The sequence below is a fragment of the Rhinichthys klamathensis genome, unplaced genomic scaffold (genome assembly GCF_029890125.1).
Source record: "Rhinichthys klamathensis goyatoka isolate OS25496 unplaced genomic scaffold, OSU_Roscu_1.1 h1tg000001l_1, whole genome shotgun sequence".
NCBI classification, from domain to species: domain Eukaryota; kingdom Metazoa; phylum Chordata; class Actinopteri; order Cypriniformes; family Leuciscidae; genus Rhinichthys; species Rhinichthys klamathensis.
The window spans coordinates 882,501-899,835 of record NW_026606555.1 but is presented as its reverse complement, the minus strand read 5'-3'; the positions used below and the strand labels follow the sequence as shown (position 1 = coordinate 899,835).

Below are 17,335 nucleotides of genomic sequence, written 5' to 3'. Positions count from 1 at the left end.
GAAAACAGCATATTACTGTAAAATTTTACTGTTTTTTTTACAGAATTTTTTTACAGTGTGTGTGAGTGCTGGTATAGGTGTGTGAGTGCTATTATACGTGTGTGAGTGCTGGTATAAGTGTGTGAGTAAGTCTCAGCCGATGCTGTCATCCACAGCTGACTCTGGTGCCGGAGCAGACGGTTCTCCCCCTGGTGGATGAGTGGAACAGCCAGGAGAGCTCGGCCGGCGTGAGCTTCCAGCACCCGGACATCATCGCCAGCGCCGAGGTGATCCAGCAGCACCTGAGGGAGCCCTACTACTGGAGACTGCCCAAACAGTTCAAGCGCTCCATGGTCAGAGCCACAACACACTCCACTCACCTCACTGCTCAGACACAAGAGCATAATCTCAGCCCTCTCCTGTATATATAGGAGAGAGAGAGAGATAGAGAGAGAGCAGAGAGAGAGACAGAGAGAGAGATAGAGAGAGAGAGAGCGAGAGAGAGAGCGAGAGAGAGAGCGAGAGAGAGACAGTTAATTCTCTAGTCTAGACCCGCTTTATTTATTAATTTATTAAGATGGATTGTATTTATTTATTTACTATTAATACATATGACATGATCTATACATATATGTTTTGTTTGTTTGTTTTATTATTTATATATAATATGTTAATGCTTTTGCAACAAAAATTGTTTAATGTTTATTGCCAGGATTGAGACATTACTTCTTTACTTGCTTTTACATTTTATTTCCTTATTTCCTTCTATAATACAGACTAGGGGTGTGACGAGATCTCGCGATATTAAAACGTGACCATATTTCTCGTCGAGGTGAAAAGCTGTCTCGTGATATCAGCATATTAACACCATTTATAAATCACCAGTGTTGGAGAAACTTTCTTTTAAACGTAATGCATTACATATATTTGAACCCATTATTATTTCCTCATCGTTATTATATGCGTATTTAAGTCATTTTAAAGGCTATTGTTCACATAGGTCTACACACATACATACACACCAAAAAAAATATGATTAATTGTCAAAATAATCTATTGATTACTCGATTACAAAAGCAATTGTTCGTGACAGCTCTCGATTAGTTAAAATGTTTTAAAATGCACCTGCGTTGTTTTGTATTTTGTGAATTTCAGTCAAAAAAATACTATTTTTTTTCCAATCATAAAAATTGTCATCGAAGATATTTAAAAATAGTGTTGTCTCGTCTCGTCCTCGTGAACCCAATATCGTGTTCCTTCTCGTGAGCTGAGTGTGTCATTCACAAGATTGGGGTGATTTAAGATTTTTTTTATGTTTTTTAAAAGTCTCTTCTGCTCAGCAAGGCTGCATTTATTTGATCAAAAATACAGTAAAAAAACAGTGAAATATTATTACAATTAAAAATATCTGTTTTCTATGTGAATATACAGTTAAGTGTAATTTATTCCTGTGATCAAAGCTGAGTTTTCAGCATCAGTGTCACATTACCCTTCACAAATCACTCTAATAGGATGATCTGATGCTCAAGAAACATTTATGATTATTATCAGTAATAAAAACAGTTGTGCTGCTGCTTCATATTTTTTAGGATTATTTGATAAATTGAAAGTTAAAAAGAGCAGCATTTATTTGAAATAGATATATTTTGTAGCATTATAAATGTCTTTACTGCCACTTTTGATCAATTTAATCCATCCTTGATTAATAAAAGTATTGAAAAAACTTTTTTAATAATACTAGTGATTGATTCAGTCATATTGAAATAATAGTTTTGCATTTGATGGCCGGCTAATGTACGTCACAGCGAGACTCAATGTATGGAGGTTGTCACTTCAGATAACAGCCTATGGTGGGACGTTGAAGTATGCCATCTATTACGAGGCTCGTGATGAGACGGGCCGCACCTCTTATGAGCCCCAGGTCATCATAAAGGGCGGCCCCAACAAGGACAAGGTCATGGTCCGCCACATGCCAGCGCTTCAGATCGGCCAGCTGACCCGCCACGAGATCGACCTAACAGAGGTGAGCGGCCACACACACTTACTCTGGTGTGTTTGCAGGAGTCACTCGCATGATCTCAAGTGTAAACACCGACATTGTTTTGCAGCACGAGTGGAAACACAAGGACGGCCGGCCGATGACTCGCGAGGACTTCATGGACGTGCTGTTTCATGTTGAATATATCCTAATAAAGGCGTCGCACGGCAGCGTCATGCGACACAGCAGGTACCCGATCACAAGCTCTCTTTCTTTTACTTCAGTCCAGTTTTGAGGAAGCACTTGCAATAAGTTTTGCAATATCAAAACCGTTGTGAAGAATCGGACGCTCGTATGTGCGTGATAAAAAATATGGGCGTAGTGTCCGTGACGTCACCCGTAGTGTTTCTGAAGAGCATTTTTGAAGCCCAAAGTGGGCGGAGCCGGCCGTCGCCATCTTGGACGCACGTCGCTCCCGGATAACCGGAAATGTGCAGCGAGGCGGATTAGCTGAGGTGACGTGATGCTAACAGACCGCAGACAAACGGCTAGCAGTGACATCAGTGGCAATCAGACACGGCCTATGTTTCACTCGTTTCAATTGAAACAGGCCCCGCCCTCCAAGGGCCCCAACAGACCAGCAAAATCCCATTCATTGTCTCCGTAGGATATTGATTTTCAGCCAAAAAGGTAGATTGACCACGAGCTACGAGGTTGTGAAACGAAAGTTTCTGCTCCTATAAAAGCCACAAGGTATGAAATCAACCTTGTTATTTGCGACCTTCTGGAGAAATACTACACTACCCACAATTCTAAGCAAAACACTGACGTCTCTGATTGGTCGAACTCGCGGTTACCATGGCGACGTTTACCGCCCCCGCGAACGGCTTAAGCGATCTGAAGTATAATATCGGTAGTTTATGTGTTTTTACCTTTGCCTTTTTTGCCGTTAGGTTAAAATTTTATTTTGAGCAGGAAAATAATTTTAAGAGGATATGAAACGTACATATGCCAGTGGTGCTGAAAAACTAAAGCATCTGTAAACCCTACCGGCGACAGCAGCGGCCGAACCCCCGTCACAGGATGCTAGCCAATATACGTTATGTTTAATGTGGGTCGGGCCCCATGTTAGTTATTGAAACGGGCCCCCAGATGCTTAAGGCCGCCGCTGGTGGCAATCCACCTGTCATTCAAGTGCCCACGCCCCTAATTATGCACAACTTTAAGGCTTAATATAACTTAAATGGATGAGTTCACCCCCCTCACAGTTGTCATGAAGGGCAAAATTAGCTATATAGACCAAAACCAGTTTTTGCACCAGGCTGTAAACGTGTGTGTTTCTGCTGTGAAGTGGTTTGGTTTGTGTGACGTGCAGGATCTCTGAGATCACTCTGGAGGTGGCGGAGGTGGGGACCCCATCACAGGACAGTGAAATCGCTCATCAGATCGAGAAATGTGACTGTCCTCAGGGGTACGCCGGCCTCTCCTGTGAGGTAATGGCTTTTGCACACAACATTTGACATGTAAGAGCTGTTATGTTCTGGAAAGTTGCGATAAGACATGTAAAATGTCATAAATTTAATTATTACCTAACTCTCTGTTGGTCAGATATTACAGTACATTGTATCTCAAGCCAATATGATGTTTTCATGAAAATTAGGGATGCACGATGATATCGGGACAACATCGGTATCGGCCGATAAAAGCTTAAAATGACCATCATCGGCATCGGCCGATATGAATATTTCTGCCGATGAGTCTTGCCGATAGGGTGGCGTGTTTCCTATGCGCACGTGACGACCGTGAACGAAGCATGAGCGCCAGCAACTTAAACTTCCAACTAGGGGTGTGCGTCTCACGGTTTTTGATCGTGGACGATTAAAATGTCTCCACGATCTGCTTTTGAAGAAAAATCATAGTATCGTGCATTCTATCAGTTCAATTCTGGCGCCTTCAGTTCATCTCAACATACTGTACAACGTGACGTACATTCACATCACATCACATGTAAACGCAGAGGTAGAGTTACACTCACGGGACACTGCAATTCACAAAAGTTCATTGTTTGCATGTGAACAAAGTCTTGCTAGGTAAACATGTCATTCACGTGCTGATGCGCTGTTCTAACATCCGCTTTTCTGAGCGCGTTACACCCGACGCTCACAGGAACTAACAGCCGTCACAGCGCCTGCATACTGGACTAATCTTTCGAGTCTTATTGCGCTGATACTGTCAAATACACACAAGGTTTACATAAACAAAGTTGGTTATGTCTAAAGTGAAAGCAAACAGAGAAAATCTGCTTGTCAAATGCGTGTATATTAGACGCGTCGCGTTACTCGCGTGCAGTTCTTAAAGAGACAGTAATAATATTCTGCCGCTTGTCTTTAAAGAGATACTGCACCCAGAAATAAAAATTCTGTCTATCTAATGTTGTTTCAAACCTGGATTCATTTCTTTCTTGTGCTTAAATATACTATGGAAGTCACTGGAGTACAGCAACTGTTTGGTTAGCCACATTCTTCCAAATAACTTTTATAATTTCAACAGAAGAAAGAAACTTGAGAGAGTAAATGATGACAATTTAAATTTTTGGGAGAACTATCCCGTTAATGTTAATAAAACAACAAAACACAGAGGAAATCACTCACTGCTCTTGACTGAGAACATTAATAGAAGCTTTAATAAGCTTTTTTTGCACTTAAAAAAAAATACAAATATATCGATATCGGTATCGGCATCGGGCAAAATTAGTTTGAAAATATCGGCATATCGAATATCGGCCAAAATCCTATATCGTGCATCCCTAATGAAAATATGTGCCTTTATTACTGCGCTACTCCCTTAAGCTGTGACGTATTTAATATATAGGACGGCTGACCAGTGTTGGGGAAGGTTACTTTTAAAAGTAATGCATTACTATATTGCTTTACTTCCTTTCTTACTTTTTATGGAAAGTAATGATGATTATGGCTTACAGCATAATCTTATAAACTTATGAAAATCCCAAATTCAAAATTAGAATATTGTGAAAAGGTTTTCATATCTGTAAGCCATAATCATCATCAAAATTATAACAAATAAAGCCTTGAAATATCTCACTTTGCATGTAATGAGTCTATATAACATATTAGTTTCACATTTTAAGTTGAATTACTGAAATAAATGAACTTTTGCACGATATTCTAATTTTTCGAGTTCCACCTGTATATTTGCAGTGCCAAATTGTGGAAAAACAGTCTTTGCATTGCCTTTCTTTGTGATCCTAACATTAATATTCCAGATCGCGTCAGTAAGACACTTGTTAGTGCGACAAATGATTGTACATTCATTCATAATTGAGTTTACACAAAACACCACAAGTTATACCTGTGGTAAATCAGTATTTAAACTTAATTTACCACAACCAAGACAAGCATATGTAATACGCATAAACGTTTCACAATTTGCCTCATTTTTTCAAAACAATTCCACACGTGTATTTTGCTACATTCATTGCGGGACACTTAATGAAAATGCAATCGCAAGTGCCTTAAATGTGAGCGTAAATGCAATTAAGAAAATTTGTATTTTTTGCTTGAACATGTTCGACATATCTGAGCATTTCTGTAATACATTTTCATTTTAATTTTGCAACTTATAAAGCGTTAAAATCAGTATTCAATTTACATAATAAAACTAGTGTATGAAATGGCAAATGTAAATTATATAATTGATTTTTTTTTTCTTTTTGCACCAACATTGCACAAATGTAATGGAAAATGTCAATTTGAACACAGAAATGCATTGCCATTTTACATATTATATTTCAAATTGAATATTGCTACCTAAATGCTTCCATATAATACGCATAGACGTTTCACAATTTGCAAAAATTTTTCAAAACAATTCCACACGTGTAATGGCGGGTACGTTGAAAATTATTATGCAAAACTGTTACCCAATCACAGCAGTGGGCGTTTACTTACGAGTCTTGAACGAGACACGCCCATCAAAACTGAGTGTTTGAAAGACAGGGGCAAAAACAGGAAAGAAAATAGCTTATCACTTCTAAATTAGGATGTTTTTTACTTTATACGTGGGCTTCAGAGAACATTTATAATATTTTTTTTTAAAACACAGTTCATGACCCATTTAAAAGTCCAAGTAATGCAATTTCCTCATAGATTTGTCGTGACGTTCTTGTCACTATAATTGAGCAGCTTTTGAACGCTGGCGACGTGCGCTTCATCGGAGGAAAAACACCAGCCAGGCGTGAACAGCTGGGTGTGTGTGTCGCTCATCATTACAGCAAGTGTTTCTGCTTCTCAGACTGTTAACGCGTTAAAGCGCTCTCTCGCCGCCAGTCTCCGCCCACAGACTGCTCGTGTGAGATCTTTAACAAGCTGGAGTGTGTGAGACAGACGATTACAGATCAGCGAGTGTCAGTTGTTCACATTCAGGCTGGACGAGGCCGCGTGGAGACAGATGGCCGTAACTCTCAAACGCTTCATACTGTGCTTAATAAAGTATTTTTAAACAGGCGTTTAGCAAGTTCACCCCGAACAGATGGTGTACTAAATTGACGCGATTAATTTTGAAGAGCGAGGGTGAGAGGGAGTGTTGCCATGGTTTCAACGGAGGACTATTTTTTCCCTGTATGAACGTGTCACAGATTTCAGTGTGGATTTACAGCACGTTCCTGCTTACTTGTTGAACCGCAGTGATGGTGTGTGTCTGTAACCTCTTACACATTAATTGTAATAATGTCCGTTGCAGAATCTGAATTAATTATACAGACTAATTTTGTACTACTTGCTATAATGTTCAGAGTCTGTTGTTTATTGTTTCCGTTGTCAGGGATTGTACACTAAATCTTGATATCTGAGAGTGCCTGATTCACAACTTAAAATTCTCCAGATAACACTGTTTATGAAGAGCTTTTGTTGGTAACACTTTACTTGAAGGGGTGTGCATAAGACTGACATGACACCTTCATAATCATGACATGACACATCATGAATATGAAGGAGGGTTTATGCATGTTTATGACAACTGTTATTAAGTGTCATTCGCTCAATTATGACATTTTTAATGCAAATATGACAATGACAACTTGACATTACCAAGACAACATAAAGTGTCATAAATATGTCATAAACATGACATAGCAGATTAATTATCAAACTTAAGAAAGCACTTAGCTTTATGGGTTAACATTACATTAAACTGTCATGTGGTTGGTTTTGACATTGGCTGTCATAAGGCCATTATAACTGTGCCATGAATATTTTTCTTGACCTCGACTACAGTGGTACACATTGAATGTGTCATTAAAATGTTATAATGGCCTCATGACAGCCAATGTCAAAACCAACCTCATGACAGTTTAATGTAATGTTAACCCATAAAGCTAAGTGTTTTCTTAAGTTTGATAATTAATCTGCTATGTCATGTTTATGACAGATTGTGTTGTCTTAGTAATGTCAAGGTGTCGTAACAAAGACATCTCAAACAATGTCATATTTGCATTAAAAATGTCATAATTTATTGAATGACACTTAATGACACTTGTCATAAACATGCATAAACCCTCCTTCATATTCATGACGTGTGTCGTGTCATGATTATGAAGGTGTCATGTCAGTCTTATACACACCCCTTCAAGTAAAGTGTTACCCTTTTGGTTTAACTATAACATGCAACATAAAGTGTAGATCACTCAGGAGTCATTAAACTTTAAACTAAAATAATGTATCCCAGTCAAGACAGCAGTGTTACAGAACACAGTTACCAAAAAGGAGAATATATGCTAAGTTAAAACTGCTCCACCATTACACCGGCTAAAGCAGCCTTTTCACTGTTTCCTACAAACCAAAACTCATTGATTTCCAGTGATGATTTTTGGATCTGGTTTGAGCTTATCACGTTTTAAAGATTTACTAACAGCTTGTGCCAGTGCAAACCCTCTTTTGGCGTTAAAAAACTACTGTCAGGATTTACTACCCAGACAGCAACACAGTGTCGGCCCAGATCCGGCACACATCTGGCTCGGGTGGAATCCACATGTACCGGATGTGGCCCGGATCTGGGCCACATGCAACATCCTGACTGGAGTGATGTATCCTAATAAATCTATGAGCTTGAGCTGAAAATTGACTAAAAAGTGCACAAGCGCTTCACATCATGACTTTATGTTTAACAGCTCATCATCAGCTACTCCTTATGCAGTCAGTTGCTGTTAAACCTTGTAGAGGCGTGTGTGTGATTAACCGTGTGTGTGATGTCTTGCGCAGGAGTGTGCGGCCGGCTTCTACAGGCTCTCTGCACACACTGGTGGAGCCGCATCCAGAGCCGGCTTCGGGAGCTGTGTTCGGTGCCAGTGCCATGGACACAGCGACTCGTGTGATCCTGAAACAGCCGTCTGCCAGGTACAGCCTCACTAAAGTGTGTTTGAGTCTTCCTGACACAGCGACTCGTGTGATCCTGAAACAGCTATCTGCCAGGTACTGCCCTCACCAAAGTGTGTTTGAGTCCTCCTGACTGCAGTGCCTTGAGTCACGGCCTCCCCACTGGTGCAGAGCTGAATTATAGCAGTGTTAGGCTGATGTATGTTCACAACCTCTCAGAAACAATATCAATAAGCAGCACAGATGAAGTTATCCAATGGCCATTTTCCAACTAAATGGTGCTGGAGCCAGTTTTGGGTAGGGATGCACCGAAATGAAAATTCTTAGCCGAAGCCGAATAATAATGAAACGCTGGGGGGTGATAACATCCTCCACACCCATTCAAACGCTTACGCCGGGAAGTGTCGCGTCGCGGGTCGCGCCCGATTACTTCAAAAGTCACACGCTCACTGGATGTCATGGCAACTAAATCACGGAGGAAAACTTTAAATATCTCGCCTTCGTTTTAATTTTGGACCATCATAAAAAATAAACAAATGATTTTAACATGCGTTTATCAAAATAGGAAATCCAGAGTTTTAATCCCTTACACACAATTAGGGCTCTTGAAATACGAAATGGAGGCGAGTCCGGATTGAATTCCCTCCGGGTCCGGATCCGGACCGGAGTCCGGACTTTGAGAAGTACTGGCCTAGGCCTATAACTGACTGCTGAAAGAATGTAACTAAAAAAGTGCATTGAAAAGTGCAAAAAAAAAAAAATGTGGATGAACCCACAACAAATGAATAACTGTCCTAGACATATGCCTACTTTTGCGGTTTACATACACTTTATCGTGGGCGTTGACAGGTTTGCATGGATTGCCTCAGATCATTTGGGTTTCAATATAGCGCGCGCTCCCCATGGCGATTAGCAGATAAGGAGTAGCCATGAGAACGACTGACATCTCTCATATCTCTATGTAGAAAAAAATCCAGCAAAACGCGGCGGCGCGTTTGTCAACTACAGAGGGTTAAAAGACGCAGTGCTGCAAGTAAAGGTATAACGTCTGCACAGATGCATCAGATGAGCTTCTCTTTTGTTATCTGCTCAAAGGGGGCATGTTGGCTGCATTTATAAAGCGCACGCCTCTCACTCTACGCTGGTTACAATTTGATCGCGTCATCAAAAACGTCATTGTTCGGTCAAATTTATTCGGCCTTTTTACTTATTCGGTTATTTATTATAATTTCGGTTGCCGAACATTCGGTGCATCCCTAGTTTTGGGTCTGCGGATCTTTGAACGGCTCTCAGAACCGGCCTGACTTGAGAGCCAAACAATGACAGAACCACCTTTTCTGTGGTGGACAGTAATGGATGGAGTACAAGTACAGATATCCTATTTAAATAAACAAGTACTCATGTTTGGCCTTACATTATTGTATTGCAAACTTTTTATTTTATTACAAACACTTATTATACACTGACAAAACATTGAACATTAATATACTAAAATATGAATTTAAGTTACTGATAATTCAAGTGTGCAAACAAGTGAAATAATATACCATATATATACCAAAAATTAAGAGGGAATGAGACGCTGCGTCGATTGACACTAAGGGGACGCTTTGCGTGATGATGTATTGAAGCACATGTAAAATCAGTCCAATATTGTGACGGAACGTCAGAGGCGGGTGACGTCATGAACCAGGAAACTATAAAAGCCTGCCCAAACAAAGTAGCGTTAGCTTCGTAAGGTCTGAACAAGTCGCTTACAGGCACGTAGGAGATATGGCAGGTGATGCAGCGTCTCGTTCCCTCTTCAGGGAACCGAGGTTACAGTAGTAACCTCGGTTACTACTGTAACCTCAGTGTGTCCACGAGTGTGTGTCCACGACACACACTCGTGGACACACTCTAGATTTACTTATCAGTAAGGGTCTAAACATTTCATCGATTGTTATTAAGGATGTAGCACTGTCTGATCATTTCTGTATTTTCTTTGATATATTGATCTCTCCTGCCATTGAAGCTAGATCTGTGTCTGTCAAGAAGAGATGCATAAATAAGAACACTAGTGTACTATTTATGAAGGCTATATCTTCAACACCAAGCTTATCTGCTGACTCTGTTGACTTTCTCCTTGATTCTTTTAACTCAAAGGTTAAAGGTGTAATAGATTATATTGCTCCTGTGAAAGTCAGGAAGAGTGGTAGACAAAAAGCACCTTGGAGAAACTCAACAGCTGTGCAAAATATGAAAAGACAATGCAGAAAAACAGAGCGCATGTGGCGGAAGACAAAACTTGTAGTCCATTATAACATCTACAAAGACACCATCCATGCTTTCAATATGGAACTAGGCAAAGCTAGACAGACTTTCTTCTCAAATATTATAAACAGCAACTTAAACAACACACGCACTCTTTTTGCTACTGTAGAGAGACTGACAAACCCCCCAAGCCAGATTCCCAGTGAAATGCTCTCAGACGGCAAGTGCAGTGAGTTTGCTTCTTTCTTCTCTGAGAAAATCAATAATATCAGAAAGGTGATCAGCTCATCCTTGAGTTGCGCTGGGGTCAGACAGATCAGACCACTACCTGAGAAAGCAGCTACTATGGCTGATTTTGAAGAAATTGATGGCAAAATTTTAGAAGAAACCGTACAGCACCTTAAAACATCAACCTGCGCCCTTGACGCACTTCCCACATCTTTCTTCAAAAGTGTGTTAAACTGTTTAGAAGCAGATCTCCTAGAAGTGGTAAATGCCTCACTTATCTCTGGGAATTTTCCAAACTCCCTGAAAACTGCAGTTGTCAAGCCCCTCCTGAAAAAGATCAATCTGGATAAGACCATATTAAGCAACTATAGACCGATCTCAAATCTTCCTTTCATAGGCAAGATCATTAAAAAAAGTTGTCTTTAATCAGCTGAACAAATTCTTAAGCTCTAATGGATACTTTGACAATTTTCAATCTGGTTTCAGATCGCATCACAGCACAGAGACAGCGCTCATAAAGATAATAAATGATATTCGCTTAAATACTGATAAAGGCAAATTATCAGTGCTGGTACTACTCAACCTCAGTGCTGCATTTGACACTGTCGATCACGACTTACTTCTTGACAGGCTGGAAAACTGGGTGGGGCTTTCTGGGATAGTCCTAAAATGGTTCAGGTCACACTTAGAAGGGAGAGGTTATTATGTGATTATAGGAGACCATAAGTCTGAGTGGACATCCATGACTTGCGGAGTCCCTCAAGGCTCAATTCTTGCACCACTCCTATTCAACCTGTATATGCTCCCAATGAGCCAAATAATGAGAAAGAACAAAATTGCTTACCACAGCTATGCAGACGACACACAGATCTACTTATCCATATCGCCTAACGATTACAGCCCCATTGACTCCCTGTGCCAATGCATTGAGGAAGTAAACAATTGGATGTGCCAAAACTTTCTTCAGTTAAACAAAGACAAAACTGAAGTCATTGCGTTTGGCAACAAAGATGAAGTTCTCAAGGTGAATGCATACCTTGACGCTAGGGGTCGAACAACTAAAAATCAAGTGAGGAATCTGGGTGTGTCTCTAGAATCAGACCTTAGTTTCAGTAGTCATGTCAAATCAATAACTAAATCAGCATACTATCATCTGAAAAATATTGCAAGAATTAGATGCTTTGTTTCCAGTCAAGACTTAGAGAAACTTGTGCATGCTTTCATCACCAGCAGGGTGGATTATTGTAATGGACTCCTCACTGGCCTTCCCAAAAAGACCATAAGACAGTTGCAGCTCATACAGAACGCTGCTGCCAGGATGCTGAGCAGAACCAGAAAATATGAACACATCACACCAGTCCTCAGGGCTTTACACTGGCTCCCAGTTACATTTAGGATTGATTTTAAAGTATTATTACTGGTATATAAATCATTTAATGGCCTAGGACCTAAATACATTGCAGATATGCTCACTGAATATAAACCCAACAGATCACTCAGATCATTAGGATCACATCAGCTAGAAATACCAAGGGTTCACTCTAAGCATGGAGAGTCTGCTTTTAGCTATTATGCCAGCCGCAGCTGGAACCAGCTTCCAGAGGAGATCAGATGTGCTCCTACAGTAGTTACATTCAAATCCAGACTCAAGACACATCTGTTTAGCTATGCATTTACTGAATGAGCACTGTGCCACTGTCCGTCCGACTGTTTGTACTGTATTTTATTTTATTTTTTATTCTAAACTGTTTTAATTATTCTTATTTCTTTTGACTATTTTAATCTCTTTATTCTTAACTGTTTTAATTATTCCTATTTCTTTTGATTTTTTTTATGTAAAGCACTTTGAATTACCATTGTGTATGAAATGTGCTATATAAATAAACTTGCCTTGCCTGCCTTGCCTAGTAACCGAGGCGTTCCCTTTCAAGGGAACTCGTGCTGCGTCGATTGGCGCTGAGGGAACGTCTATACCAACGCCACCATAGCGAGAAGTGTCTGTCCAGTGTGAAATCAAAGCGAGCAGCACTAGGACGAGAGCACCAGGACGAGAGCACCCTGGACCCTGGTGTAGACTCCAAGTCCAGAGAATAAAACCTGACGAATGTGTGCGGTGAGGACCACCCTGCTGCAACACAGACGTCCTGTAGAGGCACTCCTGACAATAAGGCCTTAGAGGCCGCCATACTCCTAGTTGAGTGGGACCGAACAGCCATAGGTGAAGGCTGTCCGGTCGACTCAAAAGCAAGTGAGATTCTTTGCTTAGATGCTGGGGACCCTTTGTTAGGGGGTACAAAACAGACAAACAGCTGTTCGGCTTTACGCCACAGGGCAGCTCTGTGGACGTAAGCATCCAGTGCCCTAACTGGGCATAGCAAATTTTTGTTTTCCTGGTCCGAATCCTGAAAAGGGGGAGGACAGAAGGCCTGCAGCACTATAGATCAGGCCACATTAGTGGGGACCTTGGGAACATAACCTGGTCTAGGATGAACCATGTACCATCGCATCCAGTCCAAGAGGAGCTGGATGCGTGAGGGAGAACCAGAATGGGCAGTGAGACGTCTCTCGAGACGCAAACAAATCCACTTGAGCCTGGCCGAACTCCCTCCATATCTGCTCCACCACCTCGGGGTGAAGCCTCCATTCCCCGGGCCCCGGGCCATCCTCTTCCTCGGCCCCTGCCTCGACAGGATGTCTGCTCCTATGTTCTGGGCCCCAGGGATATAAGCTGCTCTGAGCGAGAGCAACTTCCCCTGAGACCACAGGAGGATTTGGTGTGCCAGCTTGCATAGCGGGCGCGATTTATATAGGTGACCACCGACGTATTGTCCATGTGGACCAACACATGGTGGCCCCTGAGGTCTGGGAGGAAATTCTTGAGAGCAAGAAATACAGCCAACATCTCTAGGCGATAGATATGCCAGGAGAGATGATGGTCCACCCATAGACCCTGAACCGAGCGTCCTTCCAGGATCGCTCCCCAGCCTGTGAGGGAGGCATCGGTCGTTAGCATTCTGCGATGACAAGATGCACCCAACACGGGGCCCTGGGACAGGAACCAAGGTTTCTTCCACATAACCAGGGCACGTAGGCTTCGCCGCGTAACCCTGATCATGCGAAAGGGGTTGCCCCTCTACAGCACACCAAAAGGGGTCACGTTGGACGCTGCTGCCATCAAACCCAACAGTCTCTGAAACTGTTTCACAGTGAGTGACTGGGCTAGCCTTATTCTTTTCACAGCTGACAGGATGGACTCCTATGCGTGCCGGAGATAGGCATGCCCGCATCAACATAGAATCCCACAGAAAACTGGTCCTCTGTAATGGAGAAAGCACACTCTTCTTGGTGTTTAGCCGTAACCCCAGCTCTTTCCTGTGGGCGAGAACGACATCTCGATGCCGAAGCGCCAACTGATGCGACTGAGCTAAAATCAACCAATTGTTTATGTAGTTCATGATGCGAATACCCTACAGACGCAGTGGCGTCAGAGCTGCATCTACGCATTTTGTGAAAGTGCGGGGTGATAGTGCTAGGCCGAACGGAAGAACTCGATATTGGTATGGTTTGCCCCCGAAAGCAAGCCTCAGGAACTTCCTGTGATATGGAAGGATGGAAATGTGTAAGTATGCGTCCTTGAGATCTATCGTGACAAACCAGTCCTCGGATCTGATCTGTAGCATGATTTGTCTCAAAGTTAACATTTAGAATTTTAGTTGAATGACTGCTCTTAGATCCAAAATGGGACGCAACCCCCATCCTTCTTTGGAACAATGAAATACCGGCTGTAAAACCCGGTGTCTCTGCTGGAGGGAGGTACATATTGTATTGCCCCTTTGTCCAACAGGAATGTAACTTCTTGTTCCATTACCAGAACCTGATCGGGGCCCACCACGGTGGGTAGGACCCCATAAACCTGGGCGGGGCGAGACCCAAACCCTTCTATGGTCTGCAGGACCTAACGAGAAATATTTGGCAGTAGCTTTCACGCTGTCAAAAATTCTACTAGAGGTACCAGCCTCTCGAGACTGGTTTCTGGATTTAGTTGTTGTTGAGCAATCAGCCCTGGACGACGGGCAGGGAACGACTGAACTGACTGCTCTAGGACCCTCCTCAGAGGGGGCGGGCATCCCAGGGCCACTACATTTCCGGGTGGAACCTGAGATATATGCTCGCTGGAGACCGCTGCGCCCTGTAACACACGAGGTGGCAGAGTTAGCATAACGGTCCCCCGAGGGCACCGTAAAAAGAGGTGTTAACCACTCTGCTTCGTGGGGGGGGGGGGGGGATGGGTTACTGCCCTCGATGGCCTGCGCCCTCGGACGTCAGGACCTTTTCTTTGCAGCCTTCTTGGAAATAATGACGGTCCTCACATCCGTCTTACCCCTTGAAGGCTGCAATTGACCGCGCTTCCCGTGTCCCCAGTCTTTTTGTGGGGGAGCATGGGAAGCCACGCTCACTTTTTGTGTGGCATGGTGTGAGGAGCTGGCTTTAGATGTTTGGGGCTGCTCCCGCTCAGCAGCCCCGGAGACATGAATCCGGCGAGGGAGAAGTTTCTGCAAGGCAGCCGCTTGTTTGGGTGACTCCTGAAACCTCTCGACGACCGAGTTTACTGCGTCGCCGAAGAGGCCAGAGGAAGAGATTGGTGCATCCATTAAGAAATGTTTCTCTTTCTCTTTAATATTGCTCAGATTGAGCCAGAGATGTCTCTCAGTGGCCACCAGGGCTGCCATAGACTGGCCGATAGATTTAGCCGTCTCCTTGGCGGCCCTGAGAGACAAATCTGTAGCCCGGTGCAGTTCGCAAACAGTGTTCGGGCCAATACCCCTGCCTTCATCGAGGTCTCCTAACACTTCAGCCTGGTAAGCCTGCAGCAGTGTCATGGTGTGGAGACACGCTGCAGCCTGACCAGCCACTGAATAAGCCTTACTGTCCAAAGCTTATGTTGTTCTAACAGGCTTGGTGGGTAATACCGGGGCCTTAAGGGAAGATGCAGACTCAGGGGAGAGATAGCTCGCGAGCGTCTCTTCCACCTTTGGCATCTCCCCATATCCGTGCTCTTTAAATTGTGAAATAGCAGAATAGTGTGATGTTTGTGCACTATATACTCTGTATGACACAGGTTTCTCCCACGATCTCGACACCTCGGTGTGGAGATCGAGAAAAAAAACGGAAGACCCCGGCGTTGAGGTTGTGAACGAGACGGCAGGAAGCGTTCGTCGAGTTTGCTTTTTGAACGAACGTCCTGCATCTACTGACAAATCGATATGTAATCTTTTGACCGCTCTTGTTACAACCTCAACAAGCTCCTCAAAAGCATGAGACTGAGGTGGCGAATCCTCAGTATCACGTGAATCAACACTAACAACATCCAGTTCCTTGGAACTGGATAGCTGTAGTGTTGGTGCCTGTATCTGGGCGGAAGAAACCGCAGCGCGTGCTTCCGAATCCTGATGCAAGGCACTATATCTGTCAGGTGAGGGTAGAGATACGGCAGAGCCCGTCTCTAACCCCCGCCTCAGCAGCGGTGGGACCTAAGCTTTGGGGAACGCGAGCCTGGGCGTCCTCGCTAAAAAACGCCAGGCGGGATCGGAGTGTCCGCAAGGGAAGCACTTCACAGTGCTCACAGCCAGCGCCCTTGAGTGCTGACCGTGCATGCTCCTCTCCCAAACAAACAACACATAAAGCGTGTGTATTCCCACCTGTTAAATAACGTGGGCAGGGGTGCACACACACTCTAAACTGCTGCTTGCTTGCCATAGTCTACGTGAATATATATATATAGAACAGACAACACCAAATAAAAAGGGACAGTTTCACATAGAGCGCTTGTGAAGACACAGAAGCTAACGCTACTTTGTTTGGGCAGGCTTTCATAGTTTCCTGGTTCATGAAGTCACCCGCCTCTGACGTTCCGTCACACCATTGGACTGATTTTACATGTGCTTCAATACATCTTCACGCAAAGCGTTCCCTTAGTGTCAATCGACGCAGCGCGAGTTCCCGAGTGTATTGGAGTAAAAAGTACAATATTATGCTTTGGGAATGTAGCAAAGTAAAATAAAAATACTTGAAAAATTTACTTTGTTACTGTGGAAATGTAGAATGTGGCAGACTGGATCCAGCAGCATGTTAGTGTAAATGGGGTTCAAGTAAAGCACATCAGAAGAATCAGGTCAGTGCAGTGCACACACACACACACACTCAGTCCAGTTCAGTTCTCACACACACACACTCAGTCCAGTGCAGTTCTCTCTCACACACACACACACACACACACACACACACACACACACACACACACACACACACACACTCAGTCCAGTGCAGTTCTCTCTCTCTCTCACACACACACACACACACACACACACACACTCAGTCCAGTGCAGTTTCTCCAACTGTTCTCCAAACAGTAAACAGCCAGCCCGTTTATGCGTTCAGTCGCATGCATACTAATACCAATATCATTTGCATTTTACGGGTTTTCGCAAATTGAAAATGGTAAACGAGT

At 43.1% G+C, this 17,335-nt stretch overlaps 1 protein-coding gene across 9 annotated transcripts in view; it reads left to right on the top strand.

Annotated features, from left to right (window-relative positions):
• Positions 1-17,335, top strand: part of lama2 (laminin, alpha 2) — a 364,467-nt gene that overhangs the window by 215,296 nt on the left and 131,836 nt on the right. For all 9 annotated transcript variants that reach the window (XM_056268199.1, XM_056232539.1, XM_056272103.1 and 6 more), the window contains 5 exons: positions 156-332; positions 1,817-2,002; positions 2,088-2,206; positions 3,333-3,450; positions 8,233-8,367. In XM_056268199.1, coding sequence (XP_056124174.1) covers positions 156-332; positions 1,817-2,002; positions 2,088-2,206; positions 3,333-3,450; positions 8,233-8,367 — 735 coding nt within the window. The remainder of the gene's footprint in view (positions 1-155; positions 333-1,816; positions 2,003-2,087; positions 2,207-3,332; positions 3,451-8,232; positions 8,368-17,335) is intronic.